Source organism: Macaca nemestrina, chromosome 10 (genome assembly GCF_043159975.1).
Source record: "Macaca nemestrina isolate mMacNem1 chromosome 10, mMacNem.hap1, whole genome shotgun sequence".
NCBI lineage: Eukaryota > Metazoa > Chordata > Mammalia > Primates > Cercopithecidae > Macaca > Macaca nemestrina.
The window spans coordinates 77,259,927-77,287,801 of record NC_092134.1 but is presented as its reverse complement, the minus strand read 5'-3'; the positions used below and the strand labels follow the sequence as shown (position 1 = coordinate 77,287,801).

Genomic DNA, 27,875 nt, shown 5'->3' with positions numbered 1-27,875 from the left:
TGAAGGGATAAAGATACAAAATTCCATTATTGTGGGAATGTCCTTCCAAGTCTTAAACAGCTTTTAGGGCAGGTGAGAGCCTCTGCTCCTATACCAGCACACAGTCTTGACATCTGTGCTGCTGTTCATGTTTTGTGGGGAGGCGCAGTGTCTAGGCCCTGTGGCTTGCATAATGTCTCTGCGGCCCGGGTAAACGCCGCTGTGAAGGACTCCAGGAAAGCTGCTCCAATCCCAGTCCCCCTGCCTGACAGCCACAGGTTAAGAAGAACACAGAATGCACCCACAAGATGGAACTGAAAGCAAATTAATTTATAAAAAAAAAAAAAAAAAAAAGAAAAAAAAAAAGAAAAAGAAAATTTACAGAAAACTTTGAACAGAAGAAAGGTGCTAAGACGCAGAGGGAGAGAAACACGGGGACATGAGGAACAAAGGGCCTGGTGGAAGGAACCAAGAAGAACCAGTGCAGAGCCTGGAGGCACACCTGCCTTCCAGTCACAGGGGAGGAGCTGGGACGTGCAGCAGGAATGCAGGAAGCAGAGTTGAGCTCCGAGCCAAGGGTTGGTCCAGCCCAAGGTTGGGCACCCTCTTCCACTGCTCCCAAATCCCTGCATCCTCATCTGGGGAGCCCCCAGCTATCAGCTGAAGTTCTCACAGTCTTGGTGGGAGAGGGAGGAGGCTAAGGGGTGACCCACCAAGTCATAATAAGGAGGTGCTTAAGTGCTTTAAAAAACAATTTCAGGTTTTAAAACTTCGCATCCTCTTACAGCTCCCTTCTCTGCGCCTTCCAGGAGTCCATGGATACAGCCCAGGGAAGGAAGGAGAACAGCCCCCACTGCCCTTTCTTCTATTACCTACCACAGAAATCCCCGAAATTAGGTTTTCCCCACCAAATACACATACGCTGACATCAACTAAGCAGGTGACTTTTAAAAACAAAACTGACATTCAGAGGGAAAGGAATCACTGGCTGAGCTGGGGTGGCCTAAAACAGCAACAATGAGGAAGCCGCAGGAGGGATCATTAGTACGAATAAACTCGAATAAGCTCAGTGTAGGGTGGGCTAGGGGAGCTGGGGCCTTGACTCAGTCACTAAAAAGGGGCTTGGGGAGAGACAGAATCTGCACCCTGTTCTATCCCCAGAGCTCTCCCTGGAATTTTAATTCCCCTTTCCTAAAACTCACTCCCCCTCAAAAAATGTAAAAATTGGTTATTTTTTAGTGGGTAGAAGGGAGCTCCAATGTGGCTTTTTAAAATCTACTTTTTTTTTTTTAATCCATAGAAAATGCAGTAGTTTGGAGGGAGGTGTACCCTTAGAAGTGGTTAATAGAACCTTGTATAAACACCTTTCACCAGCCCTTCCTTTAGGGCAGCATTCCCATCCTATCCTCTCTCCCAGACATTAGAAACATCTTTTAAACAGAAGTCCTTGAATAATCTGATATAAAAATGCACGCCTCTGTTAGGCATGGTGAGGGCTTTGGAGGGGCGGAAGGAGCTTTCCTTACGTAGTGATGAACTCTCCAGGCTGGGGAGGGTCCCAGTGGTGGGGGAAGGGCTGTTCCTGGAACCATGATCTCCAGAGGGGGTGAGGGGGAGAGATGTCTGGCTGGCTCCTCACTGTGGAGGTGGCACAGGGGTGACCGTGCCTGGGCTCGGGGCTGTGGGGTCTGGAGGCAGGGGGGTGCCTGGGTCTGTGGAGAAAAGTAAGATGAATCAGTTAGAGTGCGCAGGAGAGAGGGCTCCAGACCCAGACCAATACAGACAGAACCGGGCATGGCATGCAGTGGTTGGGTGGATGAATGAGGTACCCACAATGTTCAACTTCTGTTCCCAACACCCTCTTCTACCTCATACTGAGAAAAACTGATAGAAAGGAGACTCTCTAAATGGGGCATCTGAACGTGATAGGAATAAGCAAAGGGATGACAATCATCATGCAAACAGCTGCTTTTCAAGTTTACAACTGAGATGCTCTCTGCCACAGGATTGCTCCATGACCCACCAGTGAAAGGCCCCAATACCATCCCAAACGTGGCAGCTGCCAGGCTGGGGACTGGTGGAGGACAGCCAGAGAGGCCTTTCCTCCTGTATTCTAATTTTACCAGAGTGTTCAAAAAAGACTGTGGAAAGTCTAGTACCTGACCTTTTCCCCCACCTGCCCGCTCACCCTCCCTCCATGTGGACCCCTCTCCCTCACCCTTCTCCCCTCTTGGCCCCTTCTCACCTGGCAGTGGGCTGGCACTGGGCAGGAGGTTGCCCTGAACAGCTGCCACAATGGCAGGGCTTTGGGCTGCGGCGGATCCGAGCCCCGGCCCGAGAGGCAAGGAAGATGGCATGGTGGTGGTCGCCGGCAGGTTAGGATGTAGAGGGTTCGCCATGGACACAGGCAGGTTAGGTGGGGGGAGAGTGCCCGGGGCGAACGGGAGATGGTGGTGATGCCCATGCAGGTTAGGAGGAGGGGGGAGGTTAATACTGATGGAGTCAGCTAGACTACCAAATGGGATGATGGATGGAGCAGGAGGAGGAGGAGGAGGCGGCATGCCAAAAGGCAAACCCAAAGGAGCATTACCCGCCACGCCTGGGTGCCCGCTGCCTGGCACTGCCCCTGGCATCATTGAGGGAGGAGTTTGTTGGTTGGGGAACGGTGAGGGGCCTAAGAATAAAGATGAGAGATGGAGAAAGTTAGGTATAAAATGTTGCTTAACAACTCGCCTTTTCTTTTTTATTTTTCTTTTAGACAGAGTTTCACTCTGTCGCCAGGCTGGAGTGCAGTGGCACGATCTTGGCTCGCTACAACCTCCACCTCCCAGGTTTAAGCAATCTCCTGCCTCAGCCTCCAGAGTAGCTGGTACTACATGCGCCCGCCACCATACCCAGCTAATTTTTGTATTTTTAGTAGAGATGGGGTTTTACCATGTTGGCCAGGATGGTCTTGATCTCTTGACCTCGTGATCCACCCGCCTCTGCCTCCCAAAGAATAACTCACTTTTACAAACAAGGATAATCTAGCCATTCCTTGGCTCTGTCTTCCCTTTTTCTGACACTAGAGTAAGTGAACAAAATTCCAAAGCTCTCGAGTTTGGGGAAGGATTCCTGCTGGTTTAGGGGCCTAAGAGAGATGGGCCCATCTATAGAAATTGAGGCTAACCTTATCTCCAGACTCATCTTGTATTCCCTTTGAGGGGAACTGGGACATTCACCTGGATTCTTCTAGTCAACAAAAGTTCTGGAACATGACACTTACCATGGGGTCCAGGGGGGGGAACCCCTGGTGGGACTGCCCCAGGCTGGGGGGCTCCAGCTGGTTGCTGCTGCTGTGGCCCTGCAGTTGACCCTGCCTGCCCAATCTGTTCAGAAGGGCCCAAGCTTCCTGGAGGGGCCCCACTGCCAGCAGGAGCAGGGACTACAGAGGCTGGAGCCACAGCCAAGCCATGGACTGCGGGTGGCCCAGCAGCCCCTGTTGGGGGGATAGGCTGGGAGCCTGGGGGCAGGGCTGGCGGTGGCTGCTGCTGCTGTTGGTGCATCTGTTGGAAGTGCTGCTGCCGAGCCCTCATCTCCGCATACTTCAGCTGCTCCATGTGGAAGGCTTGTCTGTCGGCCAGGAGCTGCTGCCTCTGATACTCCAGCTGCCAGTGCCAATTGTGTATTGTTATCCAATTTTCAGCAGATCCCGAAGGCAAATGCCTTGACCCCTGCTTTGTCTTCTTCTGAAAGATCCTGCCTCTCAATCAGGAGGTTCCCAAAATCTACATCTTGCGCTTGTGCCTCCTCTGTCCTCCCCACCCCACTTCGTGCAAATTCCCATGACCTTTATGTCTCCTGGGTGCCCATATGGTTTCTTACTGCAATGACTTTAACCTGGTCCCAGTTCACTTCAGCTACAAAGCTCTGAACTTGCCATTACCTTGTTTTGGAAAATGCTTCCAGTTCCTTTTGTCAACTCAAGTTCTTTTCTTACTTCAAAATTCACTAAAAACTCACTGTTCTTAGGAAGCTATTCCAGATCAATTCATTTGCCTCTGAACTTTAGCTTTATTTTATGATCTCAGGACTTAGAAACTTGATGTGCAATCTCTCTTTTTTTTTTTTTTTTGAGACTGAGTCTCACTCTGTCGCCCAGGCTGGAGTACAGTGGTGTGATCTCACTGCAACCTCCGGCTACCTGGTTCAAGCAATTCTCCTGCCTCGGCCTCCCGAGTAGCTGCGATTACAGGTGCGCACCAGCATGCCAAACTAATTTTTTGTATTTTTTATTCTTTAGTAGAGACAGGGTTTCACTGTGTTAGCCAGGATGGTCTCGATCTCCTGACCTTGTGATCCACCTGCCTCAGCCTCCCAAAGTGCTGGAATTACAGGCATGAGCCACCATGCCCGGCCGATGTGCAATCTCTTAACGTGAACCTGTCAGATACTTTAAACCTTCTTAACTGTTTCTGATGTCTCCATATTGTATATTCATTTGATGTCTCCCATTAAACCTTAAGTTCTCTGAGATCCCTATCTTTTATTTCTTTTTATTCTTTTTTTTTTTTTTGAGATAGGGTCTCACTCTGTCAACCAGGCTGGAGTGCAATGGTGCAAACATGGCTCAGTGCAGCCTTGACCTCCTGGGCTCAAACATCTTCCCACCTCTGCTTGCTGAGTAGCTGGGACCACAGGCTCGCATCACCATGCCCGGCTAATTTGTTTATTTTAAAAAATTTTTTGGTCTGGGCACAGTGGCTCTTGCCTGTAATCCCAGCGCTTTGGGAGGCTGAGGCAGGCGGATCACCTGAGGTTGAGTTTGAGACCAGCCTGGCCAACATGGCGAAACCCTGTCTCTACTAAAAATACAAAAATTAGCTGGGCATGGTGGCATACACCTGTAATCCCAGCTACTCAGGAGGCTGAGGCAGGAGAATTGCTTGAACCCAGGAGGCGGAGGTTGCAGTAAGCTGTGATTGCACCACTGCACTCCAGCCTGGGCGAAAGAGTGAGACTCCATCTCAAAAAAAAAAAAAAAAAGGCATGGTGACTCACACCTGTAATCCGGCACTTTGGGAAGCAGAGGTGGGCCGACCACCTGAGATTGGGAGTTCGAGACCAGCCTGACTAACATGGAGAAACCCCATCTCTATTAAAAATACAAAATTAGCTGGGCGTGGTGGCGCATGCCTGTAATCCCAGCTACTGGGGAGGCTGAGGCAGGAGAATCGCTTGAACCCAGGAGGTAGAGGTTGTGGTGAGCCAAGATCACACCATTGCACTCCAGCCTGAGCAACAAGAGCGAAACTCTTGTCTCAAATAAATAAATAAATAAATAAATAAATAAAATAAATTGTCAAGACAGGGATCTCACTATGTTACCGAGGCTTGTCTTGAACTCCTGGGGGGGCTCAAGTGATCCTCTGCCTCAGCCTACCAAAGTACAGGGATTACAGATGTGGGCCACTATGCCTGGTCCCTATTGTCTGTTTCTTCTTATGTCCTCCAAAGACAAAATGGTTCAACACTGTGTCTGTTCCATTCCCTTTCCAAGTGTACCTCCTGGATCTGAGACCCTAACCCTCTCTCTCATCATTCCTTAAGCCCATTTACTCAATCACTATTTGAGTCTACTATGGGTCAAGCACTGCTCAAGGACCTGGTGATACAGCAATCAAAACAACAAACTAGAGTCCCTGTCTCATGGAGCTGACCTTCTGTGGGACCTCAGTCCCCAGACTTCACTTGTGAGACCACTTAACTGTCCTTAACTGGCTGCCCTACTCCTGCCCTGTTCCTGCCCTGCTCTGCTTTGAAGCCCTGTCAGTCTCAGGCTTTCCCAACTGTTGCTTATCTCTCTTTCACTGAAACACGCGCACGCGCGCACACACACACACACACACACACACGCCCCTCTGATTTTAAACTGAGGCACAGCACAGCAGGGTTCCAGGGCTCCTGCTACTCACTGCTTCTCGCTCCCGGTCCATGATAGTCTCCAGCTCCTCAAAGTGCCGAAGTTTGATCTCCAACTTTTTCATCTGGGTCTCCACCAGCAGGGCCACCAAAGATTTGATCTTCCTTTCCTCAACAGCAGCCAAGTGCTAGGGAAGGAGGAATGAGACAACACATCAGTGGGAGGACCCAACTGAAGACAATACAGAAGAAAGGTAGGGTGGATGCTGGCAGGTATAAGAACAAACTTGCCGTGGTAACAACTCATGGTGAAAGGGCTTGACTTTTTTTGTGCTGGGATCATAGGTGTGAGCCACCGTGTCTTTTTTTTTTTGAGACAGTCTCATTGTTTTGAGACAGTTGCCCAGGCTGGAGTGCAGTGGCATGATCTCAGCTCACTGTAACCTCCACCTCATGAGTTCAAGCAATTCTCGTGCTTTAGCCTCCCTAGTAGCTGGGATTACAGACATGCGCCACCACGCCAGCTAATTTCTGTGTTTTTAGTAGAGACAGGGTTTCACCATGTTGGCCAGGCTGGTCTCAAACTTCCAACCTCAGGTGATCCACCTGCCTCAGCCTCCCAAAGTCCTGGGATTACTTACACGTGTGAGCCACTGCGGCCAGCCTTTTTAAAAAATTAAATTATTTTGGCCAGGCGCGGTGTGTCTCAAGCCTGTAATCCCAGCACTTTGGGATGCTGAGACGAGCAGATCCCTTGAGTCTAGGAGTTCGAGACCAGCCTGGGGCAACAGGGTGAAACCCCGTCTCTACTAAAAATACAAAAATTAACCAGGCATGGTGGCAAGTGCCTGTAATCCCAGCTACTCGGGAGGCTGAGGTGGGAGAATCGCTTGAACCCAGGAGGTGGAGGCTGCAGTGAGCCGAGATTGTGCCACTGCACTCCAGCCTGGACAACAAGGTGAGACTCCATCTCAATAAATAAATAAATAAATAAATAAAAGAACATGGAGGTTGGGCGTGGTGGCTCACACCTGTAATTCCAGCAATTTGGGATGCCAAGGCGGGTGGATCACCTGAGGTCAGGAGTTCAAGACCAGCCTGGTCAACATGGCGAAACCCCGTCTCTACTAAAAATACAAAGAGTTAGCCGGGCATGGTGTTGTGCGCCTGTAATCCCAGCTACTCGGGAGGCAAAGGCAGGAGAATCACTTGAACCTGGGAGGTGGAGGCTGCAGTGAGCGAGATCTGATAGAGCAAGACTCTGTCTCAAAAAAAACATGGAGATACTGTGGCAAAGGGTAACACGGAGTCAAATACCGACAGGGTTGAAAACAGGCCCAATGGTGACATATTTTTTTAAAGTTAGAGAAGGGATGACTAACTTTACCTCCTCCAGAGATTAAAAATTAAAAATAAATAGGTCAGCATTATTTAAGGTGTGAGTGAGGAAGGATTTCCTCTAAGTAACATGAGATTAGAGAAGTGGGCATTTTCTTCCCTGAGGTCTTCAAGGTCTGGCCTCACCTTGGCTTTCACTGCAGCAGCAGCCAGGGCGGCAGCAGCGGCGGTGGAGAGGTTGCCCTCGCCAATGTCCCGCTCCACCTTTGTCTTCCTTTCCCCCTCAGACTCCACCACTTCCTTCAGCACTTCCTCCTGCCCTTCCTTTGGCTCCTTCTCCTTCTCCGGATCGACTGGGCCAGGACAAGGGTTAAGTTAGCCCCACAGTTTCACCTCTCTTCCCTGCACCCCCACCTACCCTTGTGGGAGGCTCACCTATCGGGTCTCCATCACTCTTCTCAGACTCCTTCTCACTGTCACCTTCTTTCCCTTTCTCCTCATCCTTCTTGGGAGCCTCGCTGGTTTTCTCCTTTGCTTCCTCCTCTATGGCACCCCCTCCTTCTCGGGGTTCCTGAAATTCCAGTGATAGAAAAGGAGAGTTATCAGGGATTGGGGTGATTAGTTCTCACACAGAGGAGCCAGACAGGGAACTAAATTTATTCCTCTTACTTCGGAGGTGATTTCATTCTAGGAGACAACCCCGTCCAAAACCAGCCCTTGCCCACCTAAGCTGAACAAGGCCAATTCCCCCATCACCACAGTGCTGCACACAGCCCCTGCAGCTCCCAGCAATCCCTCCGTACCTTGGGCTCCTTCTTCTCATCTGTGGCCTGGCCTTCCACCCGAGCCTCGTCATTCCCGCTCTCCTCTGGGCCCATGGGAAAAGGAAAACAGGAAATGTCTAATACACAGTCGTCTGTGTCTAACACTCTTCTTTTTTTTAGAGACAGGTTCTTGCTGTGTTGCCCAGGTTGGTCTCAAACTCCTGGGCCCACGCAATCCTCCCACCTCAGCCTCCTGAGCAGCTTGGACTACAGTGTGAGCCTCTGCACCCAGCTTCTCCATAACACCTGTCTTTTTTCTTTTGAGACAGGGTCTCACTCTGTCGCCCAGGCTGGAGTGCAGTAGTACAATCATGGTTCACTGCAGCCTTGACTTCCTGGGCTCAAGTAGTTCTCTCACCTCAGCCTCCTGTGTACCTGAGGCTACAGGCGCATGCCACCACGCCTGGCTAATTTTTTTGGTATTTTTTTGTAGAGACGGGATTTTGCCACGTTGCCCAGACTGGTTTCAAACTCCTGGGCTCAAATGATCTGCCCACCTCAGCCTCCCAAAGTACTGGGATTACAGGCATGAGCCACTGCACCCAGCCTTCACAAGACTTTTTCCTTTTTGAGACGAAGTCTTGCTTTGTCGCCCAGACTGGAGTGCAGTGGCCTTGATCTTGGCTCACTGCAACCTCTGGCACCCAGGTTTAAGCTATTGTCCTGCCTCAGCCTCCGAAATAGCTGGGATTACAGGTGCGCGCCACCACGCCCAGCTAATTTTTGTATCTTTAGTACAGACGGGGTTTCAGCATCTTAGCCAGGCTGGTCTTGAACTCCTGACCTCATGATCCACCCGCCTCAGCCTCTCAAAGTGCTGGGATTATAGGCGTGAGCCATCGCGCCCAGCCTTCACAAGACTTTTCTAATAGCCCCTTCTACAGGCCAAGATTTTTCTACCCAAAATCTTCATGAGAGGGCCAGTAGAGGTCCAGAGCCCCTGAGGTAAGCTCATGGGGAAAATAAAAACCCTACTGATTTTCTCATTCATGTTGTGCTCTGATGCCAACTTGAGGCAGAAATGGCACAGGGAGGCCAGGTGGCTCCGGCTCTTGTGAAAGGCAAGAAATGTGGGAACCTGCCTGGCCTTACCAATCCGCTCAGGCTCATCAGAGGTGGTTCCTGCAATGCCACTGCTTTCCAGACCGAAGGCAGGGTCCGCCTTGCCTGTTACTTTGGCTGCTTCTTCCACTTTCCGAACATGGGCCTCCACCAAGGCCGTGGGTACCTCTTCCTTCATTTTGGAGAACTCCTCTGTAAGACCCAGAAAGGATGAGGCTGGGAGTGGCGCAGGGGGACAGTTCTGGCAATCCCTGCAAAAGCTTACTCACAAGCCCATGTCTTTATCTAAGCCAGTATGGAGCCTAGACAGATGCCCGAGCTGAGGCCTGCACAGACAAGGACAGCAGGGCAGCCAAACTTGAGAGGATTCACAGTCTGAGTAACTAGCCCTTCAAAAGCAAACTAAGAAGGCCAGGTGGAACCGCCCACCCCCATTACCTAGGGCTGACTTTGCAGCAGCAGAGGCGACTCGGGGATCGACGACAGAGGCCAAGAAGGCAACAGTGCTCATAACAGGGTTGCCCGACTGACTGAAGGGGATGGGTTGGTAGGCCAGGGGGCCTAGGGAGGCCTCTGAGTCCTCCAGGTATGGGTCTTCAATGGGAAGACGAAGAAAATGCAAGATGCACTCGTCCTGTGTGCGGCTTCCCACATGCTCGGACACTTTGTTCCAGTCATCTTTGTACATTTCCAGTGCCTGGTGGTAGTGGTGGAGACATAACTCCGCTTACTTAGCCACTTTTCTCGAAGGCCGACTCCCCCCATCCTACTAAGGGCAGCTGGTTTCAAAGCTCTCTATGTTCTGGTATTTGTGTACTCTGCTAGGTCCAAGAGGGATCTTGAAGTAGCACTAAGAAAGGATATGAAGTTAATGAAATGGCCCAAATCCCCAGCCTGGAGCTGGTCCCTGGGGCAGGTGCAACAGGCATTGGGAACGGGAGAGACAGGGCAAGATCATGCTCTGCTCATGCCAAACTCCACGATCTCTCCTCACTCACAAGTGTGGCCAGCAACTTCAACATGTCTGTTTTCTTTTTTTGTTTGTTTGTTTTTTGAAACAGGGTCTTGTCTCACTCTGTCACCCATGCTGGAGTGCAGTGGTATGATCACAGCTCACTGGAGCCTTGACCTCCTGGGCAAGCCTCCCACTTAGCCTCCTGAGTAGCTGGGACCACAGGTGTGTGCCACCACACCTGGCTAATTTTTTAAATTTTTCATAGAGGCAGAGTCTCACTATGTTGTCCAGGCTCGTCTCGAACTCCTGGGCTCAAGCGATCCTCCTGCCTTGGCCTCCCAAAGTGCTGGGATTACAGGTGTGAGCCTCTACATGGAGCCCACTTCTGTTTCCAGAGAAAAACTCTTTTCTTTGCCCCAATTACCTCCAGGAGAAGCAGGGTTTCCTGTTCTGTCCACTCACGAGTGGCACTGGCTGCAGCTTTGCTCTGCAGGGGAAACACAGGCAGGTCAGAAGAGAGGAGCCTGTGACCTCTGAGGAGTGAACATTCTCTACCCCTAAAGTCGGCCCCCACCTCCTACCTTGGAGGGAACATTCTTTTTTGTGTACATGTCTGTGCGCAGCCCAAAGTTTTGCATGTCTGTTGGTTTCTCTTTGCCTTTGTCAGGAAAGTTGAGCATTTGTTGGGAAGCAGAGGTCTGCTATTTGTGGAGGGAAAGAAAGAGGTGAGTACAAGTGACCACTGGGAGCCAGGGGCTGACAGAGAGAAAAAACAGACAGAAGGAGCTTCTTTCCCAAAGCCAGGGACACCCCTGGGTGGGACTTCCTCCCTTACTGCTGTAGTTCCTCTGCTCTCATGTCTCTTCTTCCCGGGCAGGGGCCCCCCAATAAAGGGGCAAATGAGCAGCCCAGCAGGGTCTGCACCCCACCTACCAGCTCTGGCTTGCCCTTAGCCGTCTCTGGCACCAGGTCATCCAGCTCTTTGCCCTTTCGCCCAGCCTTGGTATCAGCATCAACCTGGCGGCCCTGGGGGACAGAGCTTGGCGTCATGGAGGCTGGGCAGGAAATGACCAGGTCAAGGCCCTGGAGGCCTCAAGACCAAATGCTGGGCGGCCCGCAAGCTCTGGGGGCACTCATGCCACTGTTCCATGTTCCCTTCATGATTAGTAAGACATGTCATTGGCATGATATCCATATATATTCACATTATCTTTACAGGTTCTCTTAGGAGCTGGACAATTACGTTCTAATCCTAGATTTGGTACTCTGTGACCTTGGGCAAGCCACATAACCTTCTTCCTAAATTTTGTAATGGATGAAGTGGAAATGAAAAAAAAAAAAAAGAAGGTGATAATTATGAGGCAAAAATGAAAAAATGTGGCAAAGATGACAAAGTTTAAAAATTTCATGCAAGTTAATTTTAAGCCATTTTTCTCTATCTATTGAATCCTCTACATTAGCCTGTCTGCTCCTTGAGTAAAAGGATAATCTCTTCTCCCTCAGCAATTACAGCCTTAGGTACAAAGGCTGAGAGAGGGTGCTGAACACATGGGGCTGATTCCTGTGGCCCTTTGCATCCCATGGAAAAGGAAGAAGCCTCAAAACACTCCTGAACCATTAGCCTAAAAACCAGAAAAAGAAAAGTTCAAAGAAGCCCAATCTTCCCAACCCCGCCCCGTCCCCATAGTACCTCACCCTACCTGAGGGGTCTTGGGCTGCAGAGGCACCAGCCCTGATGGTGTGTCAGCCAAGACATGGAAGTGAGAGGTAGGCGGAGGCCCCATTGGGGTTGGTCGACTCTCAGCATCCACCTGGTAGTTAATAAGACCCCACTGTTCTAGGAAGGCATGGACCCTGTGCGGAGAGAGGCAGAGACAGTGTCACACGGATAGCCAGAAAGGTGCACGAGGAAGAGGAAAACTGGGGGTAGAAGTTGGGGAATAAACCCCCTCCCCACCCAACCCCAGCCTTTTCCTCTGTTCATTGTACTCCTTAGGAAATTTTACCTACTCCAGTTGTTCATTTACCACCTAAATGCCAGTGACACCCAAGTCTACATCTCCAGCCTGGGCCAATCTCTATATCCACCTACCTACTGAACATTTCTTCCTGAATAGCTAGTAAAACTGAACCAGTTTCTTTCTTTTCTTTTCTTTCTTTGCCCTTCCTCCCTCCCCACTCCCTCCCTCTCCCTCTTTCTTTTTTTCTATCCCTGAGAGAGGCTGAAGTGCAGTGGTGTGATCACCGCTCACTGCAGCCTCCACTCCAGGGCTCAGTGATCCTCCCATCTCAGCCTCCTGAGTCACTAAGACCACAGACACGTGCGACCACGCCTAGCTAATTTTTTTGCATTTTCTGTAGAGATGGGGTTTCGCCATTTTGCCCAGGCTGGTCTCGAACTTCTGGCCTCCAGCGATCCTCCCACCTTGGTCTCCCAAAATGTTTAGATTATAGGCATGAGCCACTACACCTGGCCTGAACCAGTAGCTTTCAATTACACACGTGCTCCTTCTTTGTCCTATATTCTACACTTCAGAGAATGCCACTGCTAATCCCTCAAGTCATTCATTCCCAAACCTGTACTTCACCTTTCTCTAGAGGTGTTTTTTTCTGCCTGCTCCTCTATGTTCCTTGCTGGCATCTCTACTGTTGTCAAAACACATCCATAGGCAGGCATCTTCATGTACCCCCTTCCCCTCAGCCACAAGACCCACCTCATGATGGCACAGACATCACCCGCTAGGTTTCGGCGACAGGCGGTAGAGGTAAGATACTCTTGGGGGTTCAGTCGGTAAGTGTCAATCATAAAGTTTCGATAGGCCAGGTAGCTTAGAAGAGAGAGAGAAACAAGAAAAAAAATAAATGTTTGTTAAAGGGCTAAAGGAAAAAATGGTAAGAGAGCTAACGACTTCTCCTGCATGATAAAGGTGGAAAAAAGTAGATTATTTGACTCAATACGCTGAGTGCCTGCTATGTGCTAGATGAAAGGGTTTCAAATAGGTCTTAGTTTTCCTTGATGGTGTTTTCTTTAAATGAATTATCTCCTTGGCTATACTTATGGATATTTCATACAATTTTTTTTTTTTTGAGATGGAGTTTCACTCTTGTTGCCCAGGCTGGAGTGCAATGGCGTGATCTTGGCTCACAGTCACTTCCGCCTCCTGGTTTCAAGCAATTCTCCTGCCTCAGCCTCCTCAGTAGCTGAGATGACAGGCATGTGCCACTACGGTGGGATAATTTTGTATTTTTGGTAGAGACAGGTTTTCTCCATGTTGGTCAGGCTGGTCTTGAACTCCTGACCTCAGGTGATCCTCCTGCCTCGGCCTCCCAAAGTGCTGGGATTACAGGCATAAGCCACTGCGCCTGGCCATTTTATACAATTTTTAAACAAGGAATTAGAAGTTAAGAAAAAGTACTCATTTCCAAACTCAGATGTTAATAAGGAAGTCCTCATTCATGCACACAGCTAGTTAGCATAATATGGTAAAAAACATATGTTTTGAAGAAAAGACCTAATCCCAGTTCTACCATGAGGACCTTGGCAATTTACTTCGATTTTTTTAAACCTCAGTTTCCTCATCTGTAAAATGGAACATCCGTTGAGAATGAAAGGTCTACAGAGTACTAGTACAGTGCCTGGGGCACTGTAGGGGCTCAAAAAAAATGGCGGCTATTATGTGGTACAGTGTAAACTTTCAGATCATGGGCCAGATTAAAGGATTCAGATCCTGGTTTTACTTACTAGCTCTGTGACTTTATGCAGGTGACCTGACTCCTCTGTACCCTATCTGTCAACTGAAGATGATATCAACCTTCGTTGACATAAAAATTAAATTACTCAATGTATGTTGGACATTTAGGATAGTGCCTGGGAGATACTAAGCTCCCAGATGTAGGCAATTATCATCATTTACTATTTTTTTTTTCTGAGATGGAGTTTCACTCTTGTTGCCCAGGCTGGAGTGCAATGACGTGATCTCGGCTCACTGCAACTTCCACCTACTGGGCTCAAGTGATTCTCCTGCCTCAGCCTCCCAAGTAGCTGGGATTACAGGTGCGTGCCACCACACCCAGCTAATTTTTGTATTTTTAGTAGAGATGGGGTTTTACCATGTTGGCCAGGCTGGTCTCGAACTCCTGACCTCATGATCTGCCCCACCTCGGCCTCCCAAAGTGCTGGAATTACAGGCGTGAACCACCACACCGAGCCCATCATTTACTATTTTATACCAAGAGTTCAGTTCCTACTCCAACCCTGCCTGCATGTCATGTTGAATTCATTTCATCTGATCACTACTTTCTTTTCACACATACTGCTTTCTCCAGGAAGAGAAGAAGAAAGAACCACAGCAAGCTATGAGGAAAAAACATGGAGGGACCACCAGAGAAGGCAAGCTGTGGAATACCTAGGAAGAAAACTTGTTCAGTTCTCAGTCTCACCCACCTCATCAATGTGGTTATCTTCAAGTATTCCTAACCAAAGAAGATTGCCACGTCTTATCCAAAGCCAAGCAGGTTTGGCCTGAGGCAAAATCTTTTTTTTTTTTGAGACGGAGTCTCACTCTGTTGCCCAGGCTGAAGTGCAGTGGCAGAATCTCAGCTCACTGCAAGCTCTGCCTCCCGGGTTCACGCCATTCTCCTGCCTCAGCCTCCCAAGTAGCTGGAACTACAGGTGCCCGCCACCACGCCCAGCTAATTTTTTTTGTATTTTTAGTAGAGACAGGGTTTCACTGTGTTAGCCAGGATGGTCTCCCATCTCCTGACCTCATGATCAGCCTGCCTCGGCCTCCCAAAGTGCTGGGATTACAGGTGTGAGCCACCACGCTCAGCTGGCCTGAGGCAAAATCTTGAAGGAGATGAAGACTTTCGAGCCCCAAACCCATACTTTTATTTATTTGTTCATTAACTTTTTTTTTTTTTCTGAGACAGAGTCTTGCTCTATCGCCCAGGCTGGAGTGCAGTGGTGTGATCTTGGCTCACTGCAACCTCTGCCTCCCAGGTTCAAGCGATTCTCCTGCCTCAGCCTCCAGACTAGCTGGGACTACAGATGCGTGCCACCATGCCCGGCTATTTTTTTTTTTTTTCCAGACAGAGTTTCACTCTTGTTGGCCAGGCTGGAGTGCAGTGGCATGATCTCGGCTCACCACAACTTCCGCCTCCCATGTTCAAGCGATTCTCCTGCCTCAGCCTCTGTAGTAGTTGGGATTACAGGCATGTGCCACCATGCCAGGCTAGTTTTGTATTTTTAGTAGAGATGGGGTTTCTCCAGGTTGGTCAGGCTGGTCTCGAACTCCCCACCTCAGGTGATCTGCCCACCTGCGCCTCCCAAAGTGCTGGGATTGCAGGCATGAGCCACCGCGCCTGGTCTTTTTTGGTATTTCTTTTTTTTTTTTTTTTTTTTGAGACGGAGTCTGGCTCTGTCGCCCGGGCTAGAGTGCAGTGGCCGGATCTCAGCTCACTGCAAGCTCCGCCCCCCGGGTTTACGCCATTCTCCTGCCTCAGCCTCCCGAGTAGCTAGGACTACAGGCGCCCGCCGCCTCGCCCGGCTAGTTTTTTGTATTTTTTAGTAGAGACAGGGTTTCACCGTGTTCGCCAGGATGGTCTCGATCTCCTGACCTCGTGATCCGCCCGTCTCGGCCTCCCAAAGTGCTGGGATTACAGGCTTGAGCCACCGCGCCCGGCCCTTTTTTGGTATTTTTAATAGAGACGGGGTTTCACCACGTTAGCCAGGATGGTCTTGATCTCCTGACCTTGTGATCCACCCACCTCGGCCTCCCAAAGTGTTAGGATTATAGGCATGAGCCACAGTGCCCAGCCTTGTTCATTCATTTTTTTAGATATGGGGTCTTGCTGTGTCAGTCAGGCTGGAGTGCAGTGGCATGATCATGGCTCAGTGTAGCCTCAAACTCCTAGGCTCAAGCAACCCTCCCATTTCAGCTTCTCAAGTAGCTGGGACCACAGGTATGCCCCACCATGCCCAGCTAATTTTTTTTTTCACTTCTTTAGAGATGGGAGTCCTGCAATGTTGCTCACACTATTCTTGAACTCCTGGCCTCAAGGAATCCTTCTGTCTCAGTGTCCCAAGTAGCTGGGATGATTTACAGTCGTGAGCCACTGTGGCTCCTACACTTCTTTCCCAGAGAGCCCTCTCCATCCCTTAATTTATATAAACTGGTCTTCTATTAGTTCCTTCTCTTGTTTTTCTATGAAAACCTACTCTCAGGAACCAGCCTGGTAATAGTAATTTACACTTTAATCAAAGCTATTACTTGTGCTAGGAATATCTGCAGTTTAGACAATATCAGTAATATGGATTTAAAGGCTCTATACCCTGTTAAAAAGAATTTGAGGCATTAAAGTAAGTACTTGTTATATACAGAACATGCTTAATAGCACCCTTGGGCAAATCCTAAAGAACATGTGTCTACATGCTAGGCCAGGGCTGCCTAAAGGCAGATATTGTGTCTTTGTAAGCCTAGCACAGTGCCTGGCTCATGGAAGGAGCTCAAGAAATGTTTGCTAAACTGAATGTTACTGGATCAGGAAGGGTGAATGGGGGGACAGGAGGGAGAAAGAGAATCATGAGCTGAGATTTCCTTACATCTCTGGAGTCTTGGACTTGTTCTTGCCGTTGAAGAACTCGGGGAGAGCCCTCCGCTCAATGGCATGAACGCTGTAAGAGAAGCCAGAGTGGTTTCAGAAGAAGGCACTGTTGAAGGGATGGGGGCCCCAAGGGAGGAAAAGTCTAGAAGGCAAAGAAGGAAAAAAGCTCGAAATTGCTGCAGTTAGAAGCTTAGGGAGAACATCCCACAGGGCTGTAAGACTCAAAAGGACACCAGGAGCTCCCCTAAAACTATAGTGTACTCTGGTCTATCTGGCTGAGGAAAAAATAACTTATTTGGAGGAGGCAGGGAGAAGAACAGCCTGTTGACCCCTGGAGGCAGGGAAATAAGGACTCAGTGCAAAGTTGGGGACAACCATACCTATTGTAGTCAAACCAGGCAGCATAGCTGGGAATGATGATGTGGTGGGTCTGTTCAGTCACGTTGTCCTCATGCAGGTCTGGATTCTTGGTCTGCTCTCCCTTGTTCCCCGTACTGTTCTCATCCTCATCCTATAAGTATGGAGGCTGCTGGACACTCAGCATTCCTGTTTCCTCCCTAGCAACCCTCTGCTTCTCCCACCCCCCAGGAATGTGGACACTACAGATAGGTGATGGGACTGAGCAGTCATGGGCCCCAGGACTCTGAAAGGGCCAGAGTTTTGAACAACAGCTAGAATTAGTCTACGGTGGGTAAAGTCTGGGCATTGAAAAGTTTGGGCAGAATGAACTCTATAATCACAAATCAGAATCACATAGAGAGATAGGGCCTCTCTAAACTGGCTCCACCTTGCCCGTCGTCTCCATGCTTTCATCTTCCTGTTCATCTGAAAGACAAAGACCAAGATGTAAAGCTGAAGCCTCCTGAGGGGCAAGAAAGCCCTACAAAAAGCCCATCAGGTTAGCGAAAAGGGAGCAGCTGAGCCCTCCCCTCCCCTTGGCTCTGACTGCCTTGCCCAAGAGGCTCCTGTCTTACCTAGGTCAGTCATGGTGCCGCCTTTGACTGGGGCCGACTCTGAGTCTTTCTTTGTGTTAACTGCCAAAACAGAGAGTCATTTTATCAGACAGATTTTGCCTAATTCAAGCCTTCAATCTAATAGTTACAGAGATCCTACTTTCTCCAAAAATTTTCTTCATCTGATTGCAAAATATAGTAATTCTCTCCAGTCACAATTATTCTAGGGCCTGAAACTTGCTTGCTACTTTCCCCACTTCTCCAACCAAAAATTAGCTTATTTCTCTATGTACATTCGTTAATCATTCTTGTCTTTGATAGGTCTTTATCTCCATCTATGTATCTGTAAGCTTTTAATGGTCTGATACTGAATCTGACCAAATCATTCTGTGGAGGAATGGTTAGGTGTTAAACATTTTTGAAAGCATACTTTCCTCAACTGAATTCATATGCATATATATGCTCAGGAGCAAACAGAGAGAGGAGAGCTGATTGATGAGGAGGTGGAAGCCAGAACTCTTCTTGGTGGCACCCCTAATCCTACCCCTGAAACACACGTCTGGAATACCTGGGGTGAGTCTATAGAATACAGACTGTAAACCAGCATTGGTGGAGCAATGGTCTCCAAAGTGGGGTTCTAACATAGGATGCAAAAGATGATCCACTGCAACTCAGGGAGAGAATACAGAATTTCTCTTCATGTTTTTGTTTTTTGTTTTGTTTTTTTGAGACGGAGTCTTGCTCTGTCGCCCAGGCTGGAGTGCAATGGTGCGATCTTGGCTCACTGCAAGCTCCGCCTCCCGGGTTCAAGTGATTCTCCTGCCTCAGCCTCCCAAGTAGCTGGGATTACAGGCGTGTGCTGTCATGCCTGGCTAATTTTCGTATTTTTAGTAAAGACAGGGTTTCACCATGTTAGCCAGGATGGTCTCGATCTCCTGACCTCATGATCTGCCTGCCTCGGCCTCCCAAAGTGCTAGGATTACAGGGGTGAGCCACCGTGCCTGGATACTTCATGTTTATCATTTTTTACATTTTTCAGTTTTTTAGATATGTTTGTGTTTTATAACGTTCCCACAGTAGTGACTTAATAGTACATGTACAGGCCGGGTGCAGTGGCTAACATGGTCTCTACTAAAAATACAAAAAATTAGCCAGGTGAGGTGGTGGGTACGTGTAGTCCCAGCTGCTTAGGAGGCTGAGGCAGGAGAATGGCGTGAACCCAGGAGGCGGAGCTTGCAGTGAGCCAAGATCACGCCACTGCACCCCAGACTTCATGACACAGCGAGACTCCGTCTCAAAAAAAAAAAAAAAAAAAAAAGTAGCGTGTAAAATATCATCTAGTATGATTATGATTATGTAAAAACTAAATTGTGGATCCTGTAGACTGGGAGCTGGACCTGAGAAATCAGCTCACTCGGGGTTCAGCAAAGGAGAATCAGGATGGGGAGTAGGGGTGGATTCCAGGAGCTCAGCCTGGCCTGTACCTGTTTTGGGAAGTGTCACCTCTTCTACATTGGGGACTGGTGAGGGCTCGTCCATGTCCTTTGTGAGGTCTTCTTGCTCCTCTTCTCTGTGGCCACGCTTTGACTTAGTATAAGGTGTTGAGGGACTGGGAAGGAAAGAGTGAAAGAGAACTCAGTCATCCTTGGACAAGGAGTCCCTGCAAGTTGAAGTTCAAGGGAAGGGAAGTGACAGAGAATTCCAAGGGTAGAGCTGAGTACAAACAGAAACCAGTAATTACAGACTAATCGGAAGTGGCAAAGGCTTTTCATTTGATAAAGCTCTCTTTAAATTTCTAGTGGGGCCAGGACCAGAACTAACAACTGAGTAGCTAAAGATCTCCTCATCTACCCTCTCAGGACACCTGCAGTATTTACGGCACACCCAGGTCAGGGCCAGGTGGTTATAGGAAGGGATTTGTCTTTCCTTCCTTCAACATGATGTGGAGAGAATGGTGAACTCGGGGGCAGGCTAGGGGCTGGCACACCCTTTCTTAGCATTTTTCTTCTTCGCTTCTGGGGTTGGCGAAGGAGAGGGGGAGCGCTTCCTCTTCTTATAGTTTCCCCCCTTCTTGTCCCGTCGATCTGAATCTGGGCTGTTCACCTATAGGATGGAGAATCGGGACAAATGTCAGCCTACAATCCCCAATGAAGATTTGTTCTGAGACTTATGCTAAGGGCACCAGGAAAAAAGAACAGGATTTGTCACCTCATCTGTCAATGTCTTGGCTGAAATCTTCTTTCGGCGGGAGACAGGGTTTTTGTCATCATTTACTTCGTAGTCTTCCTCATTCATCCATTCATTGAAGGTGTCGGTGTCCAGGATCCACTTTGCATGAATCTAAAGTACAAAGGCAGATCATGCTGCAGAGAAGCCTGGAAGCCACAGCTCTGTCTGGGGACCCTTAACAGAAAAAGCCCAAGGGCACACGAGCCTCTGTTTCACTTTCCAAGAGTAGACTGCTCCTGGCATTCTTTTGGGGAAGAGGGGGTACAAGAAAAGCTCACCTTCCTAGGTTTCTCAGGAGTTGGAGCATCTTCCACAGATGCCTCAATTTCACTCGCTGGGATCCATGTGTCATAACTGCCATGGGAAATTGAGCACACAGTAGAATCAATGGGATAGAATTGTGGAAAAGTGAAGTGCAAATCTTTTATCCTTTCCATTTACAGAAAGTATTGGGTTGGCTTTTTTTTTGGTATTCTATTTATTATAAAGAAGTAAAAGCACATTACGAAACATTTCAAAAATAGAGAACAAAAAGAATTACCCTTACATAACTACTCTTGACACATGTATATATGTTTTTTCACAGTAATTTTTGTTTTTTTTTTTCGATACGGAGTCTTGCTCTTGCTCTGTCGCCCGGGTTGGAGTGCAGTGGCGCAATCTCGGCTCACTGCAACCTCCGCCTCCCGGGTTCAAGCGATTCTCCTGCCTCAGCCTCCTGAGTAGCTGGGATTACAGGTGCCTGCCACCACGCCTGGCTAATTTTTATATTTTTAGTAGAGACGGGGTTTCACCATTTTGGCCAGGGTGGTCTCAAACTCCTGACCTCATGATCCACCCACCTCGGCCTCTCAAAGTGCTGGGATTACAGGCGTGAGACACTGCGTCCAGCCGGGGTTTTTGTTTTTGTTGAGACAGGGTCTCACTTTGCTGCCTAGGCTGGTCTCGAACTTCCAGCCTTTAGTGATCCTCCTGCCTTGGCTTCCCAAAGTGCTAGGATTACAGGAGTGAGCTACTGTGCCTGGTCCACAATTTTGTTTTTACATAATCATAATCATACTAGATGATATTTTACATGCTACTTTTTTTTTTTTTGAGACAGGGTCTTGCTGTGTTGGCCAGGTTAAAGTGCAGTGGTGCAATCATGGCACAATGCAGACCCAACCTCCTGGGCTCAAGTAATCCTCCTACCTCAGTCCCCCAAGTAGCTAGGAGTACAGGTGCGTGCCACCATGCCCAGCTAATTTCTGTATTTTTTTTTGTAAAGACAGGGTTTGACCATGTTGCCTAGGCTGGTCTCAAACTCCTGGGCTCAAGCAATCTGCCCGCCTCAGCCTCCCCAAGTGCTGGGATTATAGGCATTAGCCACTGCACCCAGCCTATGTGCTATTTTTTGTTTTGCTTTGTTGAGACAGAGTCTCACTCTGTCGCCCAGGCTGGAGTGCAGCAGTGTGATCTTGGCTCACTGCAACCTCTGCTGCCCGGGTTCAAGCGATTATACTACTTCTCAGCCCCCCCAGTAGCTAAAACTACAGGCGTGCGCCACCATGCCCTGCTTTTTTTTTTTTTTGTATTTTTAGACACAGGGTTTCAGCATGTTGGCCAGGCTGGTCTCGAACTCCTAACCTCAGGTGATCCGCCTGCCTTGTCCTCCCAAAGTGCTGGGACTACAGGCGTGAGCCACCATGCCGGGCCTACATGCTGCTTTTTGCAACTATTAATAATATTCACTTATAAATTGTCCATGTTATATCACTTTAAAGGCTGCATAATAGCCCACTGAGTAGATATACAAATTTACTGAAACATTTTCCTACTGTTAGACATTTAGATTGTTTCTAACATTTACTTATCAAAAATTATGTGGGGATAATCAATTCATACATAAAGCCTCAATTGTTTTAGCCCAAGGCTTGTTCACTAAGTCCAAACCTCCCCCAAGACTGAGGTTCACTTAATAGGTGAGAGGAGAACAAATTAAGTGATCTAAAAATAACTCTTAACGAGTGGCTTCTTGCTCTGCTAGATGTTCCAGGGCTTCTGGGTCTGGCTCTTATACTTAAACCTGCCCCAGGAACCCATCCTCACCTGTCAGGATAGTAGCCCCAGTGCAGAAGAACCTGCTTATCCCTCTTCATGACTGGTCGTACCCATTCCTCTGGGGATAGAGGAAGAGAAGGGAGAGATATAAGCTAAAGAGGGACACAAAAAAAATACTGTACATAAGCCCTAACTAATGCACTCTCCTGTTGTAGCAGGGGACTTGGTAATAGGAACTTAAGGTGTTAGGAGGATTCAAGATTGAAAGAAGAGGAGCCCAGGTACTGAATGGTGATCTTAGTCCTCTGCCTCCTAGTCCAAACCATCCACTCAAGTGGCCAGGAAAACCCAGGTCTCACCTTCTTCTAGATTCCCCGGGACAGGATACACAACATGGGAGGCATTGTTCTTATCCTCAGTGACTGTTCCCTAGATGGCACAAGGAGAAGCAGGTAAATTACGGTCCCCTCTGAATTACTCAAGGTTTAGCCACAGAGCTGCCTTCCTAATCATATTTTGCTTATAATAGTATTAAAGTTAGTTTGCATTCTCTAAGCACACACCAGCTAAGTGGCAGAGGGAAACAGCTGGGATTGTGCTAATAATGGAGAAAAGTCAAAGAATTAAAAATTGCTACAAATAATCCTCTGAACAGATAATCTACACATGGGAAATTTAAAGTCAACTGTACGTCCTTATCAATGACATCTGTTCATTATTATAAAGTTCTAAAGAGCAGGGATTTCATTTATCTGAAATCAAGCAATCTCTAGCTCAATAGAAGTGAATACTATTTTTCCCCAGGCCAACATAAGTCTCTAGGAACAGTAATGCAAACCTGTCAGGACTGAAAAATGGGAGAAGTAGACAGAAAAAGACAGACTCAAGGCTTTAACTCAAGTCTTTTTCCAAGTAGACAGAGCCACCTCTGAAGCAGAAAACATGGTAGTTCAGGGCTGCCGCTTGGTATAGAAAACATCAGGAAAAGAGTCATGGAGTTTCTGAAACCTCTCCTGATCAGACCATTTACCTGGTGTCTCTTGATAATGTCCTTTAATTTCCCTAGTAGTTTGGGCTCAATTTCTGGGCACAGAAAAATGTTAGGTCGAGACAGGCAATTATTCTGTGGAGAAAAGAAATAGAATGAGATCACGGGAAAGGAGTGTTTTAGATTCTCACTGAGGGAAGGGAGATAAATAGGGGATATGCCTATTACCTGCACCAAGGACTTCTCGATGGTCATAAACATTTCCACATTGCGGTCCATGCGTGATGGATTCTGGAAATCGTAACGCCGCCTTGTGAAGAGGCAATAATCTAGTGAGTGGTATAGCTCAGGTCTGCAGATGAGGTGAGGGCATGTGACTTTTGTTTTTTGAGATGGAGTCTTGCTCTGTCACCTAGGCTGGAGTGCAGCGGTGTGATCCTGGCTCACTGCAACCTCTGCCTCTCAGGTTCAAGCAATTCTCCTGTCTCAGCCTCCCCAGTAGCTGGGACTACAGGCACACACCACCTCGCTTGGCTAATTTTTGTATTTTTAGTGGAGACAGGGTTTCACCATATTGGTCAGGCTGGTCTCGAACTCCTGACCTCAGGTGATCCACCTGCCTTGGCCTCTCAAAGTGCTGGGATTACAGGCATGAGCCACCACACCCAGCCTTTTTTTTGTAGTTGTTGTTGTTTTGAGAGGGAGTCTCGCTCTGTTGCCCAGGCTGGAGTGCACTGGCGTGATCTTGGCTAGCTGCAACCTCTGCCTCCCCTTTACAAGCCATTATCCGGCCTCAGCCTCCCAAGTAGCTGAGATTACAGGTGCCCGCCACCATGCCCAGCTCATTTTTGTATTTTAGTAGAGATGGGGTTTCGCCAAGTTGGCCAGGCTCGTCTTGAACTCCTGACCTCAAATGATCCAACCACCTCGGTCTCCTAAAGTGTTGGGATTACAGGCATGAGCCACTGCGCCCAGTCATGACTTCTTTTTTTTTTTTTTTTTTTTTTTTTTTTTTTTTTGAGATGGAGTCTCGCTCTGTCACCCAGGCTGGAGTGCAGTGGCCGGATCTCAGCTCACTGCAAGCTCCGCCTCCCGGGTTCACGCCATTCTCCTGCCTCAGCCTCCCGAGTAGCTGGGACTACAGGCGCCTGCCACCTCGCCCGGCTAAGTTTTTGTATTTTTAGTAGAGACGGGGTTTCACTGTGTTACCCAGGATGGTCTCGATCTCCTGACCTCGTGATCCGCCCGTCTCGGCCTCCCAAAGTGCTGGGATTACAGGCTTGAGCCACCGCGCCCGGCCCTATGTCATGACTTCTTAATATGGGAAATTAGGAGGCAAGCTTGCTTATAGCTATTGCCAAAATCACCTGGGATCTGAGGTTCACTGATCTCAACTCCATGAATCACTCTCTGTGCTTACTCCAAAGGGACAAAAAAAGGTTTCAGACGCCAACCTAAGAATCCCTTTTCCTCTACAAAACACACACTGATACTCGAGTACACACTCACTCTTGGCGACTGTTTTGGCTCTGACTCCCAACCATTTTTCTGACCTAACAAGTCAGGTCTACTGACCCAGCAAAATAAAGACTCACAAGAATTTCTACCCCAGAAAGACCCCAGGGAATCAAAAGGAGGGATTTCCTCTAAACTAAATGTAAGAAGAATAGAGAGAATCATCTCACCATCCCTGGTCACTCTTGAATTTGTAGGCAGCTGCAAGAATGTGGCACAAGGAGCCTCCCGCTTTGAAATCTAGGAAACATTTGATCTACAAAATCAAGGTACGGAAGAAGCATGTCAAGGTTCGATTGTAAATTCTATCATCACTTAAAATCCTTTCACAAAATCCCATGCTGAACTGATCTCCCTCTTTTTTTTTCAGATGGAGTTTCGCTCTTGTTGCCCAGGCTGGAGTGCAATGGCACGATCTTGGCTAACTGCAACCTCTGCCTCCCAGGTTCAAGCAATTCTCCTGTCTCAGCCTCCCAAGTAGCTGGGATTACAGGTGCCTACCACCACATCTGGCTAATTTTGTATTTTTAGTAGAGACGGGGGGGTTTCTCCATGTTGGTCAGGCTGGTCTCCAACTCCAGATCTCAGGTGATCCGCCCACCTCGGCCTCCCAAAGTGCTGGGATTACAGGTGTGAGCCACCGTACCCAGCTCAAAGCTGAAATTCTTTAACCCTTGTGCCATTGCATCATGTGGCCTGCAAGAGGGGAGTGAAAGAAACCAATATACAGAAAGCACCACCTTGTGCTAACACTTTACTGGATCATCTCAGGTGCCATTATAGAAACCCTACAAGGTAGGTTTACTAATCCCATCTAGAGATGAAGGAACCAAGACTCATGAATGCTGCCCAAGATCACACAGCCATCAAGTAGCAAAGCCAGGATTTGAACACAAGCCCACACAAATCCAAATCTCAAGTCCGCTTTTAACCATGCCATGAGAGACTTGTGGACTGATCCCAGGCACTCTGAAACAATTTGTTGCACAAAGTATTACTAAGACAAAAAGAATGGTAAACTGGAGACTAGGCCAAGCCAATAATGCCCTGACCAGGGATAGGGATGGTAGAAAATAACCCAAATTTCAAAAATTACAAAATTCACAAATCTTTTTTTAAAATACAACTCTCCAGTTTGGTGGACTCACCACCACCACCCCCCGCCCTCTCTCCTACTTCTGCACTCACCGGCAGTTTAGTGAGCGGTGCATTGCTGACATGTTTGCCAAAAACTTCTTCCTGAAATTGTAGTAACTGTACAACCAGGCTAGACAGGGACTTGTTGGTGGGTGGTTCAGCTTGTATATACTAACGGAAAAGAGGGAAAGAAAAATAGATCTCAGATAAATTGTCCACTATCTTCCACATTTCTCCCCCAGGGGCTCTGGAAGTATCTGGAGCAAAGAAAACAGTGCCTTTCTCCCTATTTAGTCTCTATAAAGAAAATGGCAAAAGGGAGGCTCTGGACATCCCAACCAGGAAGCTGAAATTCTGCTGTCACCAGCCCAGATGGCCAGTGTTGGGGAGAACAGGGAAGCTTACTACTCTTCCTCAGCTACACTCTGAAATTAGAGTTGCAGGACCCTATTATCTTGGCACCTCATCCTCAACCAACAGCACTGAGGGTTGTTAAAATTCTGGAGGTTTATAGAGTTCAGATCATGGAAGCAATACCTTTGGAGCTCTAAGAGAGACATTTCTTAGGGGAACTCTGTGTAAAGCCATGATTCCCCCTATAATGTAGCCTAACAAGAAAAGGTACAAGGAAGTGAAGGAGGGCAAGCTGACTGAGAGTGAGCCTGTGCATTTTGCTCCTGAAGACTGGGTATAAAGGTCTTCATAAGCCCTCCTAGACAGGAAGGGCCTCACCAGCCTGATGGAGAAGAGCAAGAAAACATCTACCCTGTCTGAGGAAACTGTATCCGAGACAAGTAACCCTGGCTCTACCTCAATATTTCCACACTTCGCTACCTAGTAGCATCCTAGCCTTCCATTATAATTTGAACCTGAGCCAGGAGACTTTCTTTTTACCTTTTGACCCGTTTTCTCCCCCCTCATCACAAAGAAGACAGCGCCTCTCAGTGAGAGGTGAAAAGAGATAGATCTGTGAAGGGAAAGGTAAATGACAAAGAGCTAAGAGCACGGAAGCTGAACCAGGTCACAGTTGTCAATCCCCACCAAGGCCGGAGGCTCAGCCCCTAGCTTGATCTCCCTGCAAAAGGTCAGAGCAAGAGCCTCTCACAGGCATAGAGACAAGCCATAGAAATAGCAGCTATTTGTCAAGATTCTGACACCCAGAGAGACCCCAAGGGCAGGGCCAGGCTCATAATCAGGATCAGTAGGAAGTTCTCCTAAGCCACTAAGCACACTTCTGACGAGCTGCAAAGCCGGCAGGAAGAAATGGGGAGCTGAAAGAAAGCCACAAAGAGAACCCCTCTCTGAGGGTAGTGAGAAAAAGAGAGGCAGACTATTTCCAGGGAAAACCAGGCCTAGAGACAAAGACGACACCACGAAGAGGTCTAGTAGAAAAGACAGGTAAGGATTCTTAAACCCTTTGTTCACTACCTTATGATCGCCAGTTATGGGGTTTAGGGGTGAGGGGCTAGAGATAGAACGCTCACCCTAACCTCTTGACCCCAAACCCACGGTACTGCAAAGCTAGGTTGCAGGGTGACTTCACTGCAAAATCGAGGAAAGGTTTTGGAAGGGGTCGCTACCCAGGAACTCCTATACCCCAGCTCCCTGAGAGATTCTGTTGCCTCTTAGATGAAGGTGGGGGATGAGCGGCGGAGACAGGTGATCCCTGGGTGGGGACCTTTTTCAAGCTGATGAGCAGCCAACGGCTTGCTCTGTGACTGTTTACCCTCCTGCTTTCCATCCTCTCTCTGAACATACACAAAGCACCGGGGAGGCCTCAGCCCCACCGGTACCCGGCTCCATGGGGAGCTCTGGCGGGCACGTTCCGGGTTGCGGGGGAACCCATTGGGCACCCGGTCCACACCCGGCCGGCCGCCTCTCCCAGAAGAGCCAGGAGGGCGATGGCTGAGGGGAAGGTGGGCTAATGGCACCGGGGCCTGCCGGGCAGTAGAGAAAAACAAGGGGCAGAGGGCGCAGCAGTGGGGGCGGGGGCTAGGCTCGGAGGCTAGGGGTGCGGGGAGAGGGAGGCTGGGGGAGGGGCGCGGGCGCGCGGGAGGGCGCGCGGGGGGCTGCTCCGAAGGCCGCAGGGGAGGGGCTGGGGCGCCTGGAGGGTGGGCAGGATCCCGGAGCTGCAGGGCCGCGGTCCCTTTGTCCCGCCCCCGGTCCCCGCGCGGCCCGGCCCGGCCCGCGTACCTTCTTGTAGTTCTTGCCGAGCCACAGCCGCACGTTGTCGAACTGGGTCACGGTGTCCGCGGCCTCGTAGTACTTCACGTTGGGGCCGCCGTCCTTCTTCCGCACCGCCATCTTCTCGGGCTCGGGCCCCGCCGCCGCCCGCCCCACTCAGCTCAGCT

The 27,875-nt window shown here is 48.9% G+C and overlaps 1 protein-coding gene across 7 annotated transcripts; it reads right to left on the bottom strand.

Annotated features, from left to right (window-relative positions):
- Positions 1-907: 907 nt before the first annotated feature.
- Positions 908-27,875, bottom strand: LOC105474154 (SWI/SNF related BAF chromatin remodeling complex subunit C2). Of its 7 annotated transcripts, none has more exons than XM_011728616.2 (30): positions 27,718-27,875; positions 25,576-25,695; positions 24,558-24,643; positions 23,101-23,182; positions 22,915-23,007; positions 22,244-22,313; positions 21,933-22,002; positions 20,123-20,198; positions 19,824-19,955; positions 19,603-19,718; positions 19,100-19,224; positions 17,637-17,696; positions 17,450-17,487; positions 17,043-17,173; positions 16,661-16,732; positions 12,774-12,887; positions 11,760-11,913; positions 10,993-11,085; positions 10,641-10,760; positions 10,484-10,546; positions 9,543-9,801; positions 9,135-9,296; positions 8,022-8,086; positions 7,654-7,789; positions 7,405-7,571; positions 5,934-6,068; positions 3,245-3,626; positions 2,570-2,653; positions 2,225-2,290; positions 908-1,691 (listed from the first exon to the last, which is right to left on the bottom strand). In XM_011728616.2, exons 1-30 carry the CDS (start codon positions 27,826-27,828, stop codon positions 1,615-1,617), a joined length of 3,459 nt encoding a protein of 1,152 aa, XP_011726918.1. In that variant the 5' UTR covers positions 27,829-27,875; the 3' UTR covers positions 908-1,614. The 7 variants fall into 7 exon arrangements, with proteins under 7 accessions (XP_011726918.1, XP_011726920.1, XP_011726914.1 ...); XM_011728618.2 differs by having other exon boundaries at positions 10,641-10,757; XM_011728612.2 differs by having other exon boundaries at positions 2,225-2,653.